The 19704-nt window shown below is 37.5% G+C and overlaps 3 protein-coding genes and 1 non-coding gene across 6 annotated transcripts; 3 read left to right on the top strand and 1 right to left on the bottom strand.

The window, feature by feature from the left end:
- Window positions 1-569: 569 nt before the first annotated feature.
- Window positions 570-8500, top strand: klhl15 (kelch-like family member 15). Of its 2 annotated transcripts, XM_042751877.1 has the most exons (5): window positions 570-853; window positions 2263-2344; window positions 2601-2698; window positions 3987-4698; window positions 5843-8500. In XM_042751877.1, exons 3-5 carry the CDS (start codon window positions 2679-2681, stop codon window positions 6950-6952), a joined length of 1842 nt encoding a protein of 613 aa, XP_042607811.1. In that variant the 5' UTR covers window positions 570-853; window positions 2263-2344; window positions 2601-2678; the 3' UTR covers window positions 6953-8500. The 2 variants fall into 2 exon arrangements, with proteins under 2 accessions (XP_042607811.1, XP_018942736.2); XM_019087191.2 differs by lacking the exon at window positions 2601-2698.
- Window positions 8501-9543: 1043 nt separating this feature from the next.
- On the top strand, window positions 9544-9617 carry trnat-agu. The gene has a single exon. It is a non-coding gene; the product is annotated as a tRNA-Thr (tRNA).
- Window positions 9618-10115: 498 nt separating this feature from the next.
- Window positions 10116-13027, top strand: cmbl (carboxymethylenebutenolidase homolog (Pseudomonas)). Of its 2 annotated transcripts, none has more exons than XM_019066736.2 (6): window positions 10116-10266; window positions 11378-11589; window positions 11664-11771; window positions 11860-12002; window positions 12109-12200; window positions 12735-13027. In XM_019066736.2, the coding sequence occupies exons 2-6, from the start codon at window positions 11378-11380 to the stop codon at window positions 12912-12914; spliced, it is 735 nt and encodes a 244-aa protein (XP_018922281.1). In that variant the 5' UTR covers window positions 10116-10266; the 3' UTR covers window positions 12915-13027. The 2 variants fall into 2 exon arrangements, with proteins under 2 accessions (XP_018922281.1, XP_042608120.1); XM_042752186.1 differs by lacking the exon at window positions 10116-10266 and adding an exon at window positions 10442-10576.
- Window positions 12682-19578, bottom strand: LOC109070643 (T-complex protein 1 subunit epsilon-like). Its single transcript, XM_042752187.1, has 11 exons — window positions 19342-19578; window positions 18898-18958; window positions 18654-18818; window positions 17387-17585; window positions 17100-17292; window positions 16855-17007; window positions 16381-16500; window positions 15755-15940; window positions 15520-15657; window positions 15237-15417; window positions 12682-13348 (listed from the first exon to the last, which is right to left on the bottom strand). Exons 1-11 carry the CDS (start codon window positions 19444-19446, stop codon window positions 13221-13223), a joined length of 1629 nt encoding a protein of 542 aa, XP_042608121.1. The 5' UTR covers window positions 19447-19578; the 3' UTR covers window positions 12682-13220.
- Window positions 19579-19704: the final 126 nt, after the last annotated feature.

Below are 19704 nucleotides of genomic sequence, written 5' to 3'. Positions count from 1 at the left end.
GTCTAAACATATTTTTTTGATGTTCCCATGCTGACATAGATATCAGTCAGCTATTCATTCTGAAACAAGTGTAAAAACTTTAATGTGGGCAGTGCAAACTTACCTCTTGTGTACAGTGTATAGCTTTTATTTTTTTCTCTCTTTGCATTTATTGTAATATGTGTAACGCCATACTCTCCACCATACAGGGTTAATCTGTTTTTGCAATATGCAACATAATTGCCCTTGAGGGATCAATAAAGTAGCAATAAAGTGAAAGGAAAAGAAGTTTAAAGCCTGCATTGAATCGCAGACATCAAAAACAGAATAAGCTATTAATATGACTAGGTTAGCTGTAGAAAAAGTAGAAAAACATTCTTAGAGAGACTACATATAATAAATATAATATAACACAATACAATATGATATGAAACAGGAGGTTCCTATGTTCATAAGCATTCATAAGGAAAGTAAAAGTTATATCACCACGACTTGTGTGCTCTAAGTAATTTTCACATCTGTGTCAGTGAACTAAAACATTTTGTACATGTAGTAGACAGTCAAGGCAGAGAATATTGACACACAAACTCCAACATTTCCGTCCCACCGACAAATGTTCGGGAAATGACGTCAGTGCAGACAATAATATGGCGTCTACGATCGCCGTGGAGGCTCCAGACAAACAACATTTAGCGATTCAGTCCAAATAACACCGGTTTATTGTCACCTAAAGACGCCAGTGGATAGCATATCTCCGTCGATAATGAGATGTCATATTTAATTTCTCTGGTCGCTGTCTAACACCAGCACTCCATGTCCGAAGGACCGCGGGCTCCCTGGTCGAAGCGGGGCTGCGTGGAGTCGCATCGCCGAGGTAAAACACTACTGGAACCGCTTCATTTCCCACACAGCGTTGTTCGGCTTAATAACGCACTCATTTTAACTTCGTGTAGCCGAAACAGCACAGTTGTTACATGTGTAACGTTAGTGGGCTGACATTCGTTGGGACGTGTCAGCGGTAATTACTGACTGCCTCTCATATTGAGCTCCCTAGGTAGACAGCATGTTTAGGCATCATATTCGCGTTAGGATTTACTGACTATAAATGCTGTCTAGCTTGACTTCTCATTAGGGTTCAAGCCACCGCCAGTGTTTATGTCCAGTTGCTTGTACATAGTAATTAAAGATTTTAGAAACTGAATAATAGCAACAACTGCGAAATCAAAACATGTGATTAAGAAGCACATAATACGGGCTTTTCTTGGAATCAGTCAAACGTTGTTTTTGTGTTTTGTTCACTGAGAGTCTGACCATGAGGTCATAGACGTTTAGGGGATTTAAAACTAAGTTGAGTGTGATGTAATGTTGAACATCGCTAGAACAGACACATTGTGATAGAGTTAGTATTAAACTGGAGGACAACTTATTAGTCACCACAGAGAAGTTTACCTCAGTGTCAATCAGTACAAAGCTGCATTCATTTGATCAAAAATACAGTAAAACTGTATTATTGTGAGTATAAAATAAGTTTTTTCTGTTTTAATATATATATATAAAATAAAAAATATTCTTTTGATACAAAGCTGAATTTTCCGCGTCATTACCCCAGTCTTCAGTGTCACGTGATCCTTCAGACGTCATTCTGAACTGCTTATTTGTTCAAGAAACAATTCTTATTATCAGTATTGAGAACCATTGTGCTGATTAATAAATGTTTGTGGAAGAAGCCATGGTACACATTTCTTCAGGATTCTTTGATGAATAGAAAGTTAAAAAAACATTTTTTTTTTTTTTTTATATATATTTTTTTGTATAAATTTTTTTTAATGTATATTTTTATTGTTGCTTTTGGTTTATTTTTTGGTTTAATGTATTAATTTCTTTTAAATAAAATTGTACTGATTTCATGTTTTTGAACGGTAGTGCGTTTATAATCTTACTTTATTTGTAAAACGAAATGAAATATTTCTAGGAAATTCCAGTTTTTGTGGTGAAATGTATGCAGATTGATTTGAATAGTCTTTTTGTTTTCTTTTGTCTGATCTGTCTACTGTTTGTGAATGTAGCTCTTATACTGTCTTATGTACAACAAAGCGTCCCTCACATATTTTTCATACACCATATCAGATATTGCTCTGTGTTTTCTGAATGAGTAACATTTGATATGTTCTTTTTGAACTCTTTAGCAGAACATTTTCAAGTGTGTGGAAATGACATCATAATAACACAGAAATTCAAGAATACCTGTCTATTTATCAGCGTGTGGATGTCATCTCTTTTTAGAGCAGGGCAAATATAAGCAGAGGAAATGTGAACGGCCCTTCAGCGCAGTGAAGCCGACAGTTGGCCAGGAGGCCTCTAAAAGGTAATATCAGAAAATCATCACCCTCTACTTTTCTACAAGCCACATAACCTGCTAAGGATACAGTGCATTTCATCTCAATTTTATAATAAAAAATTACAGCCTCTGTGCACAGATATGGTGTAGTTTCAATATGCAAGCCGGGTTTCCTGTTTGCACACAGTGGGATATTGAATTGTTGGTGCATCTTTAGTATTTTAGTCTGTTGGTAATTTTCACATTATTTTAATGATTGGGGCTTGTTCGATTTGTCATTTAGGTGAATATCTTCAGAATTTAATTTCCTACGGACACAAGAGGTACTGTCCTCTGATTGGCTCGGACACCCCCCTGTGACATGCCCGTGGCCAATCAGAGGTGAGTGTGCTGTGTGTGTGTGCAGTAGAGGGGGAGTGTGTGTGGGGGAGCTTTGAGCTAGAGTTTGGCTTTCAGCAGCAGAAACTGAAGTGCTGAGGTGTGAAAGTTCTTGAAGTCCTTCCAGAGGCTTTATTAAATCTGGCAGTTTTTCACCAACTATTATTCACTAAAATACAAATTGTTCACACGATTTGGTTGATTAAGAGCTTGAGGAGATGCTGTGATCATGTAATTATGCTTAATTTGATCTTGTTTTAAAGCAATTGTTCACCCCAAAATGAAAATCTTCTCATCATTTATGCTACAGTTTGGGGTCGGTATGATATATATATATTTTTTTCTTTAAGAAAGAAATTTCTTATGCTCACCAAAGCTTATTACTGTGAAATTTTATAATTTACATTTTTTATTACAATTAAAAAAAAAAAAAAAAAAAAAAATATATATATATATATATATATATATATATATATATATATATATATATATATATATATATATATATATATATATATATATATATATATATATATATATATATATAATGTCATTTATTCCTGTAATTACAAAGCTGAATTTTCAGCAGCCATTACTGTAGTTTTCAGTGTCACATGATCCTACAGAAATCATTCTGATTTGCTGATTTGGTGTTCAATAAGCATTTCTTATTATTATCAGTGTTATAAACAGTTGTGCTGCTTTATATTTTTGTGGAAACAGATCCATTTTTTTTAATGATTTTATGATGAATAGAAATGTCAAAAGAACAGCATTTATTTGAAATAAAAATCTTTTGTAACATGTATAAATGGCACTTTTGATCAATTTAATGCATCTAAGCAAAATAACAATATTAATAAAAAAAAAATCAAACTGAACCCAAACTTTTAAATGGTGTTGGACTCATTTCCATGTCATTCCAAACTTTTATGACTTACTAGTTTTTGTCTATCAAATAACATTAACGTGGACCCCACTAATTCTCACTGTGTGGACAGACAACTCTGAGAAATTTTTCAAAATATCTTCTTTTGTGTTTCAAAATAAGTTTTCATTTTTGGGTGAACTGTCCCTTTAGGAGGCTTTTCCCATTCTGTTGATTGATTTCAAACTCCGGGATGAGACAAATAAGTCTTATTTCTATCAAATACGTAAGAGAAAGCTGTAAAATGTCTGTCTCTCCATCACAGTTATTATCTTCCCAACCTTGCAGAGATGACCAGCTGAATTGGAACATATCGACTATCGTCTTGAAACGTCATTTATAAGAGCGTTTGTGTCTCTGCAGGTGCCTAATGGCGGGGGATGTGGAGGTGTACCTTTCCCAAGGACATGACGGCAGTGTGTCGTCGGGCTTCAGAGCCTTGTATGAGGAGCGACTGCTGCTTGATGTCACTCTGCTTATCGAGGAGCACCACTTCCAGGCGCACAAGGCTCTGTTAGCAACGCAAAGCGACTATTTCCGGGTGATGTTCACAGCCGATATGCGGGAACGTGACCAGGATAAGATTCACATGAAGGGGTTGACGGCAGCCGGGTTTGGTCACGTCCTTCGCTTCATGTACTACGGTTCTTTGGAGTTGAGCATGCTCACGGTGCAGGAGATCCTGCAGGCTGCCATGTACGTGCAACTCACCGAGGCTGTAGAGTTCTGCTGCTCCTTCCTGCTGGCCAAGATCTGCTTGGAGAACTGTGCTGAGGTCATGCGCTTGCTGGAAGACTTTAGTGTCGGCGTGGAAGGCGTGCAGGAGCAGCTTGACGCGTTTCTGCTGGAGAACTTTGTGCCCTTGATGGCACGACCGGACTTCCTATCTTATCTGAGTTTGGAGAAGTTGATGGCATATCTGGATAGTGACCAGCTGAGTCGATTTCCGGAAATTGAGCTGTACGAGGCGGTGCAGGCCTGGCTGAGACATGACCGGCGGCGCTGGAGACATACGGATGCGGTCGTGCAGAACCTGCGCTTTTGCCTCATGACCCCTGCCAATATCTTTGAGAAGGTAAAAGTACTTCCTTGTTCCTTATGTGTCACTGACAGAATGAATGAAAAAAAAAAATCTGTCATGAAATCCGAGAGCTTTCTGACCTTCCATAGACAGCAACGGAACCATGTTTAAAGGCCAGAAAGGTAGTAAGGACATTGTTAAAATTAGACTCTAGTTAAAATACTCCATGTGACATCAGTGGTTCAGCCCTAATTTTATGAAGCTATGAGAATACTTTTTTGTGTGCAGAGAAAACAAAAATAACGACTTTATTCAACAACTTTATTCAACTTTTCCGTGTCAGTCTTCGACGTGCATTCATGACAGTTTCTCTGCTTGCAAACAAGCTGCAAGCCATCCGGGTTCTACGTCAGCAGCCCCACCACACGCATGCGTCGTGGTACTCTTGTGAATGCGCGGCAGAGACTGACACGGAACAGAAGAATAGTTGAATAAATGTGATTTTTGTTTTCTTTGCACACAAAAAGTATTCTTGTAGCTTCATACAATTACAGTTGAACCACTGATGTCACATGGACTATTTTAACAATGTACTTTACTAACTTTCGGGGCCTTGAACGTGTCAGTTTCTTTGCTGTCTATGCAGGGTCAGAAAGCTCTCGGATTTCATCAAAAATAACTGTATTTGTGTTCCAAAGACGAACAAAGGTCTTAGGGGTTTGGAACGACATAAGGATGAGAAATAAATGACAGAATTTTAATTTCTGTGTGAACGATCTCTTTAAGAATCATATTATATGACCCAGTCATGAGGATCTGCAGGGGTCCTCTCTATGATATCGTTTATTTTTTTCTGCATGAATTTTTGTTTGGCAAACAGCCGTTTTTCAAATAATAATAATAAGCATTTTGAAAGTTTCCTGAGCACCAAATCAATATATGTGAATGATTTCTGAAGGATCATGCTAATGGCTGCTGAATAAATGACATTTTAAAATATATTCAAATAGAAAACAGTTATTTTAAATTGTAAGACTGTCACAATATGACTGTTTTTTTTTAATCAATTAAATGCAGCTTTGACCAGCATTAGAGACGTCTTTCAAAAAACGTCTTACCAACCCCAAATATTTGAACAGTTGTGTATTTCTGAAGTGTCATGTCATTGACCTTTATCTGTTTCTTTCTACTTGCACAGGTGAAGACATCAGAGTTCTACCGTTATTCCCGCCAACTGAGACTAGAAGTAGACCAGGCACTCAGCTACTTCCATCAAGTGAATGAACAACCGCTGGCGGAAACCAAGTCCAACCGCATCAGATCCGTGAGACCCCAGACTGCTGTATTCCGTGGAATGATTGGCCACAGCATGGTCAACAGCAAGATCCTCCTCCTCCACCGGCCCAAAGTGTGGTGGGAACTAGAAGGCCCTCAGGTGCCGCTTCGCCCCGATTGCCTGGCCATCGTCAACAACTTCACTTTCCTGTTGGGTGGTGAAGAACTAGGCCCAGATGGAGAATTCCATGCTTCTTCTAAGGTCTACCGCTACGATCCCAGACAGAACTCCTGGCTACGCATGGCTGACATGTCCGTTCCCAGATCAGAGTTTGCGGTCGGCGTCATCGGGAAGTATATTTACGCCGTCGCCGGGCGCACTCGCGATGAGACGTTCTATTCTACAGAGCGTTATGACATTGTTGAGGACAAGTGGGAGTTTGTAGACCCGTACCCTGTAAACAAGTACGGCCACGAAGGAACCGTGCTCAACGGGAAGTTGTATATCACTGGTGGCATCACCTCCTCTTCCACCTCAAAACAAGTATGCGTTTTCGACCCGGGACGGGAGGGAACGTCTGAACACCGTATGCGGCGGACGCCTATCCTCACCAACTGCTGGGAGAACAAGTCAAAAATGAACTACGCTCGTTGCTTCCATAAGATGATCTCCCACAATGGGAAGCTGTACGTGTTCGGCGGGGTGTGTGTGATACTGCGTGCCTCTTTCGAGTCCCAGGGCTGCCCTTCGACGGAAGTGTACGACCCAGAGACCGACGAGTGGACTATTTTGGCATCTATGCCTATAGGACGCAGCGGACACGGAGTGGCAGTGTTGGACGAACAGATCATGGTGCTTGGAGGACTTTGCTACAACGGTCATTACAGCGACTCTATCCTCACATTCGACCCAGAGGAGAACAAATGGAAAGAGGACGAGTATCCCAGGATGCCTTGCAAACTGGACGGACTGCAAGTGTGTAGTTTGCACTTCCCAGAATATGTTCTGGAACACGTGAGACGCTGCAGCTGAGTCTTTTGTAACTTCTGGACAGTTTAGGAGACAAACGTTTACAGTTGTGACAAGTAATACTAATACTGTTGAAGCTTTTAAACTGTAGGCCAGTGCTTATTTAAGAAGAAAACTCCTTTTTAGGCTTGCATTGTAGAAGGAAGGGTTGTTATTTGGTCCGTAAAAACGAATACAGACAACCTTTTTGCTCATATGTCTGACTCATTGCACTGTAATCATCCTGTAGAGCACATAATACTCTTCATGTTTCGCCACATTGTTTGTCTTCTATATGTGACGTTCTTCTATATCCCTTCATTCTCTTCACAGGAAGTCATGTTTTATGCGTGCATATTTCCACAACAAGTAGTCTGCTGTGTCTAGGAGCGGTTAGAAAAATGAAAAGGAGACTAAAAGAAGTAGAGGAACTCATGAAAAAAAAAAACGTCCCTTTTTTTCTTTGACATTTACTAATCTAAGAATCCATTTGTGCTGATACTAGTGATGTTGTAGTGGATAATGACTGTAATGATTGTAATCTTGACGATGATGTTGACAAGCATTGCACTCGTATAAGGGCGTATATTACTGCTCTACAGTAACACCGGTCCTCGACTGCTGAATGCAAAGAGAGAAAAGGGGAGGCAGGGATTAGGGGACACATAGTTCCCGCTTCTCTAACCTTTATTAGTTGTGCTTATGCTTATTTTCAACTTATTTATTAAAATGGCAAAGCCTTGCCTTGATCCAATTCATGTAATGTAATGAACTGCTTTCTGTGTGTGTGTGTCACTCATTTTGTTTCACCAGCAAAGGGCTAAAGCACATATGCATCTTGTGTTTAATGTCTAATGAAACACTAAGAGCAGCTCTGTCCACTATGTTTTAAAATCAGTTGTGGTTAAAGGGATAGTACACCCATTATTCATCAATTCCTCACCCTTATTTCGTTCCAAGCCGGTTGGATATTTTCAAAATGTATGTTTTTGTTCATCTGTGCAATGATAGTCAATGGTGTCCAAAGAAAAGTTGTTTTGGACCCCATTGACTTTCAGTGTATGGATAAACACGTGATCTTTTCTGTTCTGCATTTGGAATGACGCAAGGGTGAGTCTGAATCTTCGTTTTTGGGTGAACTGCCCCTTTAAGATGATCTTGAAGGTTATTGGCACTATGTCATTTCCTGTTATGGACTTCACATGTGATGCTGTGTGTTCTTCAGAGTTCCTGGTTGGTTTGTACTTCCTCAAACACTAGCTTTTGTCTCTTTCATGTGACATTTCTCATCCAAAATTCATGTACATATAGATGCCAAACTGTGGTCTGTAAGGGTCAAGCTGTAATATTCAGATGCAGCGGTAGATTTTAACCTCGTCTTGTTATCCTTTAGCAGAATAACAGACAATTATTCCACTATTATAATTAATCTTAATAATCATCCACAGCCCTGTATCTTGTTCTTGAGAGGAATATAATCAGATTTGCGAACTTGTTTACCAGAATCTGCTGGTTCACTGGTATTTGAAGACTTTGTAATTAATTTCCAGAAATAAATGTTCATACTGTCCAGCTCTCTGGGTTTTCTAATTGAATACAAGCACCTGCTGTGCTGCTGTTTTTGGGTGTAGTGTGTATTTGAGCCTGTGTCTTCTTTAGATTTCAGCATCTTATCCTGTGGGTTTATCCCTGTAAGAGGATCCACCGGCAGGACGGGACGGGTGCTGTGACTCTAAGCCTGTTCTCCAGCTTGTGTCGCCATGTCTGACAGAAGAGCAACATGCTGCTATATTGAGAAAAATGCATTCCTGTAGCTCAGAGTAAAAGCATGCTGATAGCAATGTCAAGGTTGTGAGTTAAGTTCCCAGGGAATGCATGAGCTGATAAAAATGTGGACATTTTAAGTCATGTTAGGTAAAAGTGTCTGCCAAATGTTATAAAAAAGAGTGTGGAAAGGTGCCTTGTGGGTGTTTTTGGTCATGGGGCCTAATGTCTCTTGATACTTTTGAAATGAATTATATCCACATCAACTTTGCAGAATTAAGCCTCATGTGAAATCATCTTCTTTCCAATAATAAACAAAATTCCACACTTTAATTTAATCCTAAATATTCATCTTGCAGATATATTTTGTAAATAAGAGTGTTTTTCTTTAATAATGTTTTTTTTGCCTATTCATCAGTGATAGTAGGAAATCCACTTCTGCCTCCGAGTAATAAAAGGTAATTAATGTCAATTAATTATTTCCTCATAATTGCAATCTGATCTCCCAATTGTGACTTTAAATCTCAAAATGTAATTTCATATCTCTCTACTGCGGCTTGATGACTTGAAAATGTGACTTAGTTAAAAAAAAGTGATACTGTGTAATCAAGCAACTGAACAAGGGTAGCTTAGAAATAAACGCTTATGCTGATACTTAATGGTAATTAGAAGATAAAAGGAAGATTGAACAGAACCATAACATGAAGTTATTGCAGACATTATAAGTATGATGTGTTTAGCGATATAGTATGTTAGATAAAAGGATGCCGATGATTGAATGAATACCGGAAGCGACATAACGCGTGATTTCCGTTGAGGAAAAAGGGCTGTAATGCGCGCGATGCGCACGTGGCGCCGTGGCTTAGTTGGTTAAAGTGCCTGTCTAGTAAACAGGAGATCCTGGGTTCGAATCCCAGCGGTGCCTTTTAAATGCATTCCATGCAACCTTTACCGTTACACTGCTCTGATATTAATCTGATATTAGTGTTGACTTTTTTTTGTTTTTAGTGCAGAATTTAACGTTACACTGCTCTGATATTAATGATTATTTACCATCAATAGAGACGTTTATTTCGAGTTTAGTTATGCTTCAGAAATTAATTCGTAAAAACATCAGGACCATTGAAATAGTGATTCAAAGTCGTTATATTTTGTAACTCACATCATCTTAAAGATGCTCTTCCTATACATAGTTATGCATGTCTATAGTATAATATCATTTCATATATAACTGCTAACACTATATGTATTTTTTTAAATTCAGATTGTGATTAAATTGAACATTTTCACTTAAAATAATTATTATTATTACAGAGAACGTTTAGATTTTTAATAGTACGATAAATATAACAATATATATCACACTATAAATCATATCTGCACACCACTAAAAATCCATATACTTTCAACTAAAATAATTTTGCTTAACTCATGATGAACGGCATCGAGTGGGTTATGCGACACTTTTATGGTGGGCGTTGCTAAAAGGGACAAAGATTGAAATCTGCAGTCTGTGCCAGATTTCAGCCTTTTCGTTTCCTCACAGCGAAATAAATCCGAGCTTCAGCGCTGCGGTAAGTGCATTTCCCTAAATGCAAAGTACAAACCACTGTACTCTATAATGCAGAATGCGGTGTGTGTTATTGTCCGTAGCAGCATTAGTGCTAGCGAACGCTTTAGCGTTGAACAGTCTGAACGGAGTTAGGCTACATATTTATATCACGTGATACATTCACCTAGTTTCTTTCTTTCTTTTGAAAGACTGCAGAATGTGGAGCAATCAAGTGCCAGATCTAAAATTTAGCCTATTTAATCTAATATAACCGAAATTGTACAAAAAGAGTTATTGGTGAAGTTTACAAAGAGTTTTCGTCGACTATAAATGTAAGTGCAGTCTGTTCTGATTTCATTAACAGTTCGTGCAGCAGACCGTTCCCTTAAACGTTAGCACACGCTTCGGTTATTTAATAATACTCTACAAGCGTTCTCTGTTTATTTAACCACAAACGAACGAACCTATAAAGAATGTTATGTGCTTATTATTGTGTTTTATTTTATAACCAAAAAACTAGCCTACACAGAAAGTTCTGGTTTGCTGAAAAAAGCTTGTTAGGTAAATCCAGTTTGTGAATCTGAAAGATTATTTCACGAAATAAATACAGCCTGAAAAAATATCGCAAATGTAACAATGCAGCTACAATATTTGATACACAAAATATCTCAAGTGTATATTATAATAATATACACTTTAGATACTTCGCGTATCAAATATAACGTAGGCTGTAATTAAGATAATTCAGTCTCATAAAAAAGTATTACTATTAATAAAAGATGATCACAGCACAAACATGGTCACAAGTAACTTACTGAATCATGACATTATAAAATTGTAGATTTAACAAACAATATTTGCATCAAGTAGGCCTATAACATGAAACTTTATCATTTCTTTCAGATTTTAAAGTACCGGTATGTTCTTCATTGTTTGCAAATTTAAAAATGAACTTTATATATATGAAATATTTTTGCCCTCTGTTTACAGTTGTGACAAGGAATAACCCACATACTGTCACAAACTCTTTTATTATTTTCAAGCAGAGGCATGCAGTTTTTGTTTCATGGAATAAAGTTGGAAAATTGGGATTAAATAAATTGAGTTCACAATGCTTTCCTTTTTATGAACAGATGGCAAATGAAGCAAAGCCCTGTCCGTGTGATATCGGGGACAAGATTGAATATGGAGGTCTTGGAGAGGAAGTTCAGATCGAGCACATTAAAGCTTACGTGGTGAAGCCTCCAGCATCAGAGAAGGCCATTGTTGTAATTCAAGACATTTATGGATGGCAGCTTCCAAACACCAGATACATGGCTGACATGCTCTCAGCCAATGGATACATGTAAATATGAATTATATTTTTACAAATATAAAAATAGTCGCAGATATCCCTGTTCTTACTTGATTCTTTCGCAGTGCTATATGTCCAGATTTCTTTGTTGGAAAAGAGCCGTGGAGCCCATCTCACGACTGGTCAACATTTCAGCAGTGGCTTGAGGACAAAAAGCCTACAGACATCAAAAAGTACAAGTTCAATAAACTACATTTTCCTATCTGATGAACTTGACCATACGTTTGAAGGAAAGACTAAACAATCTTGTCGTTTAACCAGGGAAGTGGATGTTGTACTGAAGTATCTGAAGGAGCAGTGCGGAGTGAAGCATATAGGTGTTGTGGGCTTCTGCTGGGGTGGTGTTGCGACACACTACCTTGCTCTTCAGTATCAGGAAATCAAAGCTGGGGTCTCTGTCTATGGTAATCCATTTGTTGTGTCTTCTTGGATGGTCAAAGACACAAGAAATATGTGGTGAGATGCTTTCTGCAATCCGAGAAATTGTAAATATAAACTCCTTTTACACAGGTATCGTTAGAGAGCGGGAAGACAGGTTTGATCTCAAGAGCCCAACCCTCTTTATCTTTGCGGAAAACGATGCAGTCATTCCACTTGATCAGGTAAGATGAGGTCAAGGACAGAACGAGTGTTTTGCACCATATATTCCAAATCGTAATGTTTAAGCATATAATGATATTCTAGGGAATTGTGTATTTCTAATTTTATAGCAACAGTTTTGACATGACCCTTTTTTATTCTAACATGACAATATACACACACACACACACACACACACACATATATATATATATATTCCATCATAGTTCTTTATACATACAATTGATTTATTAATGCCATATTAAGGATTATGTTACATGGATAAGCTTTAATTTGCACCTATTGAATGCTTTACTTTCAGGCCAAACAGCTCAATTTTAATATAATCAGATCAGTTTTCTTTAAAATGTATTTGTAGTATCTTATTACAAATACAATGTAGCATTCAATCTAATTTTTTTTTTTTGAATATCAGTTCTAAAGGATAAGAAATAATAAATGAGGGTAAATGTATTCATGAAAAAAAAAAACATCAAGGCCATAAACTTTGCACAGACAATCTGTTAATGTTTATTGTTCTCTTATTTTTAACCAAGGTGACTACACTAGAGACAAGACTGAAGGAAAAGTGCACTGCTGACTTCCAAGTGAAAATCTTCCCAAATCAGACACATGGGTTTGTCCATCGCAAGAGAGAAGACATTAACCCAGATGATAAACCTTATATAGAGGAGGCCAGGACAGATATGATCAACTGGTTGAACAAGTACATGTAAACTGCAATGGGTTAAAACAACTGAAGGTTAAACATTCTCTAATGGCAAAGTCTGATGATAAAAATCAATCACTGTGTTGACATTTCCTTCAAATACACTAGAAAACGTTTGCAGTTCTGTGTATGTATTTTTTGAATGATGAGATTCCAACATTAAGAAAGTGTCAACCAACAGAAACAAATCCGAAAAGAAAAGTTTAATGATCACTTCAGTACTACATTGAACTGTATCAAATCATAAATAACAGTACGACACATTCCTTTAGAAGTGCTTGAGACCTTTCATTTGACCACAGCTACACGACGCTCAGTCTTCAGGCTCGCCGGGGCCCCTGATGTCATCAATCTTCAGAATCATCTTGACTACTTGAGTGGCCAGAGAAATCTGCTGCTTCTTTCCAATGAGGGTCTCAATCACATGCTGCTGCTTCATGTCTGTGAAGATTTAAGTCAAATTTAATGCCAATTTTCAACAAAGACTGATTAAATTGATCAACAGTGAAACTGAAGAATTTTACATTGGTACAAAAATAGATACTGTTAACTTTGTTCATCAAAAAATCTTGGAAGGAAAATGTATTATAGTTTCCACAAAAAATAGTAAGCAGCACAATTTTTTTTTTGAACATTTATGAGAATTATTGTTCCTTGAGCATCACAGAAATAAATTACATTTGAAAATATATTTCAAATAGAAAACTAATAATCTTTCCCAATGTTACAATTTTCTTTATGGTATTTTTGAACAAATAAATGCAGTCTTAAAATCTTAAACATTTGAACTGTAGTGTATATCAGGGTTTAGGGGTGCTCCGATTGATCAGCTACCGATCACTATCGGCCGATAATCGCTTTGGGATGATTGATCGGCGGTCTCTATAAAGACCGATCTTAAAAAACGATCTCAAGCTGATGATGCGTCTGCTGTGAGAGGTTCGGCACGACATGCAGCAGCACTGTCTCAGTCTCTGTCCGGCGCGGGTGAAATAATTATAATGCTGAAGGTGCGGTACAGTTCATATTTCTTCATTAAATAACTTATAAAGTAGCTAATTTGAAAACTTTCTGTGAGACATAATTTCACAAACAGTGTGAGTGAATCACTGCGCACGCTCTCTCTTTCTCTCAAAATGAGCAAATGTCTTCAAATCAAATTGCGTCTGCACTATAAGAGAGCTGCACACTGCACAGTTAACACAAGAATTGTCACTTTCACAATCGAGTCAGTGTCACATCATCACTAAAGTTTATAAATGGCATTTCTTTTTAATTCTCGCCGGTGTTTAAACCTTTCAGCGCTTGCACGCTTTCCTGGAGACTGAGTGCTCATGCACACTTGCAGCGCACACACATAATGCCAGGTTCACATTACTCCGTTTGCAGTGTGAATGCGGTGGCTATTTTTTCCACGCTCATGTTAACAGATTAAAGCGTTCACTGCACACGGTTGCGGTCCGGCAGTGCGTTCCAGTAGCAGTGCGTCTGCAACAGTGCAGAGATAGTTTTCGTACCGAGTCTATTTTTGCTGTGCTGCAAGAGAAGAATTAAAGTAACAGCGCATCGTTTGCGGCAAATATGAACATGGATTGACACGAAAATGTAGTAACTACACCATAAATGCACATAAATAAAGTCTACTGTGTTTCACAGTCAACACAGGCTATGGCTTTTTGGTAAGGTTTAAAGGAAAAGAGGACTTTTAGCTAAACAAGGCAATAATAGATGGCACTCGTGGAGGTAGCAAAACAAAGTTATTTATGAACTGCAGGATTGCTTGTAACAAAGATTTAAATGCAAAAGAAAAGGCAGTAGTGCTGTTACTGTCAATGGCAAGTTTTGTTGACAATTGAGAATGTTTGTGATAATATAAGAAAAGTAGTTTGAATGTTTTGCCACTTGCTTGAGCAACTTAATATATCAGTCTAGAAGTAAATGCAAAAGTAAAAAGCATTGAATAATTTTCTTATATTTATTGCATTTAAACACGTCTATGAAAGACTGTATTAGCTACTGCACTGTGTAAAAAAAAGATTCACAATGCTGAAAAGCATTTTCAGTAACAATGTTTGGATTTGAAATCAAAATAATGGATAAATGTTGTGTTAAACAGCCACTGATCAGTTGCAGACTCCTGTGTGAAAGAACAGTGAGCACCTGATGCTTCTGCACCGCTAATGTCTAAAATTTCTGATTGGAGTCTTACTATAAATACTCCCCAATTTCCACAAGTACTAAAAATACATTTCTTTACTTGCTGTTTTTCTTAAATTCATACATCTGTTTACAATTTCTTATTACTAAAGTAAAATAAAGAAGTCCATACCATTTGTTGATAAATGTAGGCAGTCAATTCCAAGTGCAGGGTTGTTTTCCTTGAGTTGTTGGGCTCTGACCTCTGCCATTGTTTGAATGGGGTTCAAACCACTGTTCTCGGCCAGTGCCATAGGAATGACCTCCAGAGCATCAGCGAACGCTCTCATGGCATACTGTTCCAGAGAGGGGCACTGGAATAGAAGCAGAGCATTTTAAACACAGACTTAACAAAAACCTCAGGATTGAGAGAATGTGGAGTACCGATGACTCCAAAAAAATAAAAAATAAAATACCTTATCAGCTGCCTGGTTGACTGCAAGAGCACAGGAGATCTCTGATGCACCGCCACCGTACACAATGCGGTTATCCTTCACGAGGTTACGGATGACACACACAGCGTCATGGAGAGCTCTCTTAGCCTCTTCAATAATCTAAATGATTCAGATGAACATTGTAACAGCAATACAAAACCAGATTTAATATCTTGAAAGGGGAAAACATCCCAGTTTAGCTCTTAAAACTCTCTACCATTTTGTTCCCGCCACGGATGAAGATCGTCACAGCTCTGGAGTTCTTGCATTCCTCAATAACCAGCATCCTGTCTTTAGTGGTCCCAAAGCAGATTTCCTTCACCAGCCCAGCAGTGCCCAGCTTCTCTGGGGTCAGTTCACAGAATCGGGGTACAATACGACCACCAGTAGCAATGGCGATGAGCTGGAAATGTTTACATAAAATCTCAGTTTGTTCATACTTCCAACACACTCTAGATAGTAACCCATCTGTGCTATACACAAAGATATATATAAAAAAAAAAAAAAAAAAAAAATTTGTAAGAAATTAATATTTTGATTCCGAAAGGATGCAAAAAATTTATCAAATGTGACAATGAAGACATTTATAATGTTACAAGAGATTTCCATTTGAAATAAATGCCGTTCTTTGAACGTTATATTAATCAAGGGATTCTGACAAGAAAGTACCATTTTCGACATGATTTCAACATTGATAAGAAATGTTTCTTGAGCACCAAATGTGCATTTTAAAATGATTTCTGAAGAACCATGTGACAATGAAGACTGAAGTAATGATGCAGAAAATTCAGACTGACCCAAAACGTTTGATCAGTAGTGTTTTGCAGGATAGTTTTTACAAACCTCAATCTCAGGTCCACCGACCCAGCGGATCGCAGGAAGCTCATTCTGCAGAAGTAAGTGATTGGCTTCATCATCAAATCCCCACTGACAAATGGCAAGATTGGCCCCGTTCTCCTTGACCTTTAGAAGAAGCATTTTAACAGGAAAAAATACACAATTATATAATCAGAGGTAAATATTTATGATAAAAATCAAACTCAAGATGCAAATTAATTTGGATTAAAAAATTTCCACAATATTCAAAACGTAGCTCTAAATAACTTTACTGAAGGGGGCTGTCATGCAAAATAAGAAAATTTTATTATTGCTAACAAGACTATTTTGAAGGAAAACCATTGTTTGTTATTTTAACGATGACATACCACATCTTGATATACAATATTAATTATGCATATTAAATAAAAACAGTGAATTAAAACAAAACCAAAATGACCTTTGAAAAAACATGCAAACAGAAGAATACAGTATACAGACCTGTCGAATCATTTCCTCAAACTTCTCCTTCTCATATTTTTGCAGAGCTTTGTAGTCCTCCACTGAGGTCACGTCAAGCTTATGCTTGGTTTTGGGCTTGGGGGGCTCAAACGGACAGGTGAGGATGGCGATTTTTTTTTCTTTTTTTAGTTGCTTGTTGTACATGCTTATTAAGAAAGACTTTACATATGATAATCATGCCATGCGTATGCAACCAGAAATGAATATTAATAGTAAACACAAACCTTGGGCATCTGAGGGTGACTGAACTCTTTGTCCACAATGACACCTTTGATGAGCTGAGTATCCTCTAGTTTACCACCGACTTTTCCTTCAACTTTGATGAGCTCGAAGTCAACATCCTTCCTCTCCATGTCGGCCACTGTTAGGATGGCATTGACAGCGATCTCTGCCATCTGTCTGTGGCACCGGTTGATTCTACAAAAAAAAATAAAAAAATATTTTCCTTAGAAAATTCTCATTAGCTGTTAATTAAAAAAAATAAAAAGAAAAGTCTAAGACAGACACTCACACTTTGGATCCTAGTGTGGTCATGGCTGTCTGAATAAGAGGCTCTGTGTTGTTGGGATCCACTGGGAAACTATCACCAATTTTGTCGAGCTGCTCAATGGCAATCTTTGCGGCCTGGTCATAACCATCTGTGATCCTGATGGGGTGAATGCCTTTGTCCAACAGCTGCTCGGCCTGCTCTAGAAGAGCTCCTGCCAAAACTACAGGGCCAAACAAACACATTAAACCACAAAAGCTACACTGGATAAGCAGAAAACATTATTTTCTTAAAAATCACAATACTATATGCACCCCTGGACCACAAAACCACTCTTAAGTCGCGTAGGTATATTTATAGAAATAGCCAAAAATACACTGTATGAGTCAAAATGATCGATTTTTCTTTTATGCCAAAAATCGTCAGGATATTGAGTAAAAATCATGTTCCATTTAAGATATTTTGTAAATTTCTTACCGTAAATATATCAAAACTTGATATATTTTGCATTGCTAAGAACTTAATTTGGACAGCTTTAATGGGGATTTTTTTTGCACCCTCAGATTCCATATTTACAAATATCCTAACAAACCATGCATCAATGAAAAGCTTATTTATGCAGATGACGCATAAATCTCAGTTTCAAAAAATTGTGGTCCAGGGTCACATATAGTACATCAGGCACTTTAACATATATATAAAAAAAATGTCATCTACTATAGCTCACAACCAAGCGAACATGAAAGCTACATATTTAAATAATCTTATCAAAACAAACAATAATAATAAAAAAATGAATATACACTACAGTTAAACATTTCCAGGTCAGATATAATTAATGCTTTTGAAAGACTGCTCATTGTCAACAAGGTTGCATTTATTTGATCCAAGATACAGAAAAAAAAAAAAAACATTAATAAGGTGAAATATTATTACAATTTGAAAAAAATAAATTTATTCCTGTTATGCTATAGCTGAATTTTCAGTATGAAAATCATTCTAATATGCTGTTTTAGTGTGCACGAAACATTATTATAATATATATATATATATATATATATATATATATATATATATATATATATATATATATATATATATATATATATAGTTGTCATTTTAGCCAGGCCCTGGGTAATTTCTGTCTCTGATACATGTACACATTATTAATCACCAGAATGCTTAATAAACAAACATGCAGGGGGAAATATGTAGTTCATGGATTTAAAAAGCCAAATTCTGCATCCTATGTGCAGCCCGTTGTTTATATGTTTAATAAGGAGAAACTCACCAACAACGCCAGTAGTCCCGTCTCCAATTTCATCATCTTGAGACTTGGAGAGTTCTACCATGAGCTTGGCAATCTGATGGTCCACATCCATCATGCTGAGGATCGTCGCACCATCATTGGTCACAGTCACCTCACCATCCTTATCCACCATCATCTTGTCAAGTCCTGTAAACAACAATCATTTGCCTTAAGAAAACACCAAGGAACGGACTTTGCAAGACCACACATAGAACTGAGGACTTACCATTTGGCCCCAGTGATGTTTTCAGGGTGTTTGCAACTGCTTTTGCTGCCATGATGTGCGACTGAAATGTGCAGGTTTAACATTAAAATATGCGTCACAAACAACAAACTTCTTGACAGGATTCTTAACAAATAATCACGGTAATTAGTAGAAAAATAATGACAAAGTACAGTTACAGGTGTCCTATAGTATGTATAAACAATAGTCTCCGTGTGTGCGCATCATGACTCAACAGCGATAGAGGAAGCGGTTGACACGAGGTGCACTACTGAACACATTAGACAATTACAGAAATACATGTTTCTAAGTCAGACTACTAAATGAAGCATATTGTAATAAATACGTAATGAAAATATAAAACAGAGTGTGTCGTTCTGGATTACAGATGTGATTTAATGCCCAGTCAAAAGCTGAGATGATCCGTTAGCCCGTTAGCTTTTGTACCTTCAGCGCTGCCAGGCCAGTCAAGCGAGATTTCTTGTCCTGGTCCTTTATGATGATGAAAGGCCTTCCATATTCATCGAAGGCGAGGGTCCCGAGGGAGGACATGTTTAATCTCCACCTCAATTAAATGCACAGCTATGTAAAGTGATTTTATACTGGAGAGTTTGCTCCTCTAGCTGTGCACCTCGCCGCGTGGATCTCCCGGCTGGGTGTGAAGAATCTCGGGGCGGGCCGGAGCAAACCAAGCGGTTTAACATCTACGGCATTTTCGAGAAAAACTTGCTAAACTTTAAGTGATTAATTAAAGAATAATTTAAAACACTTCAGAAAATTGTTTAGGAATAAAAAAGAAAGAAAACTATC

The sequence above is a fragment of the Cyprinus carpio genome, chromosome B24, assembly GCF_018340385.1.
Source record: "Cyprinus carpio isolate SPL01 chromosome B24, ASM1834038v1, whole genome shotgun sequence".
In the NCBI taxonomy this organism is placed as follows: domain Eukaryota; kingdom Metazoa; phylum Chordata; class Actinopteri; order Cypriniformes; family Cyprinidae; genus Cyprinus; species Cyprinus carpio.
This window is presented reverse-complemented; position numbering and strand designations above follow the sequence as displayed.

Excerpts from the sequence above, each read along its gene's own strand:
- cmbl (XM_019066736.2), top strand. The coding sequence starts at position 11,378 with ATGGCAAATGAAGCAAAGCCCTGTCCGTGTGATATCGGGGACAAGATT. Across the intron at positions 11,590-11,663 it reads CTCTCAGCCAATGGATACAT|TGCTATATGTCCAGATTTCT; the intron begins GTAAATATGAAT and ends ATTCTTTCGCAG. Across the intron at positions 12,201-12,734 it reads CAGTCATTCCACTTGATCAG|GTGACTACACTAGAGACAAG; the intron begins GTAAGATGAGGT and ends TTTTTAACCAAG.
- klhl15 (XM_019087191.2), top strand. The coding sequence starts at position 793 with ATGTCCGAAGGACCGCGGGCTCCCTGGTCGAAGCGGGGCTGCGTGGAG. Across the intron at positions 854-2,262 it reads CGTGGAGTCGCATCGCCGAG|AGCAGGGCAAATATAAGCAG; the intron begins GTAAAACACTAC and ends ATCTCTTTTTAG. Across the intron at positions 4,699-5,842 it reads CTGCCAATATCTTTGAGAAG|GTGAAGACATCAGAGTTCTA; the intron begins GTAAAAGTACTT and ends CTACTTGCACAG.
- LOC109070643 (XM_042752187.1), bottom strand. The coding sequence starts at position 19,446 with ATGTCCTCCCTCGGGACCCTCGCCTTCGATGAATATGGAAGGCCTTTC. Across the intron at positions 17,586-18,653 it reads CGGGACTACTGGCGTTGTTG|TTTTGGCAGGAGCTCTTCTA; the intron begins GTGAGTTTCTCC and ends TTGGCCCTGTAG. Across the intron at positions 13,349-15,236 it reads CCTACATTTATCAACAAATG|ACATGAAGCAGCAGCATGTG; the intron begins GTATGGACTTCT and ends AAATCTTCACAG.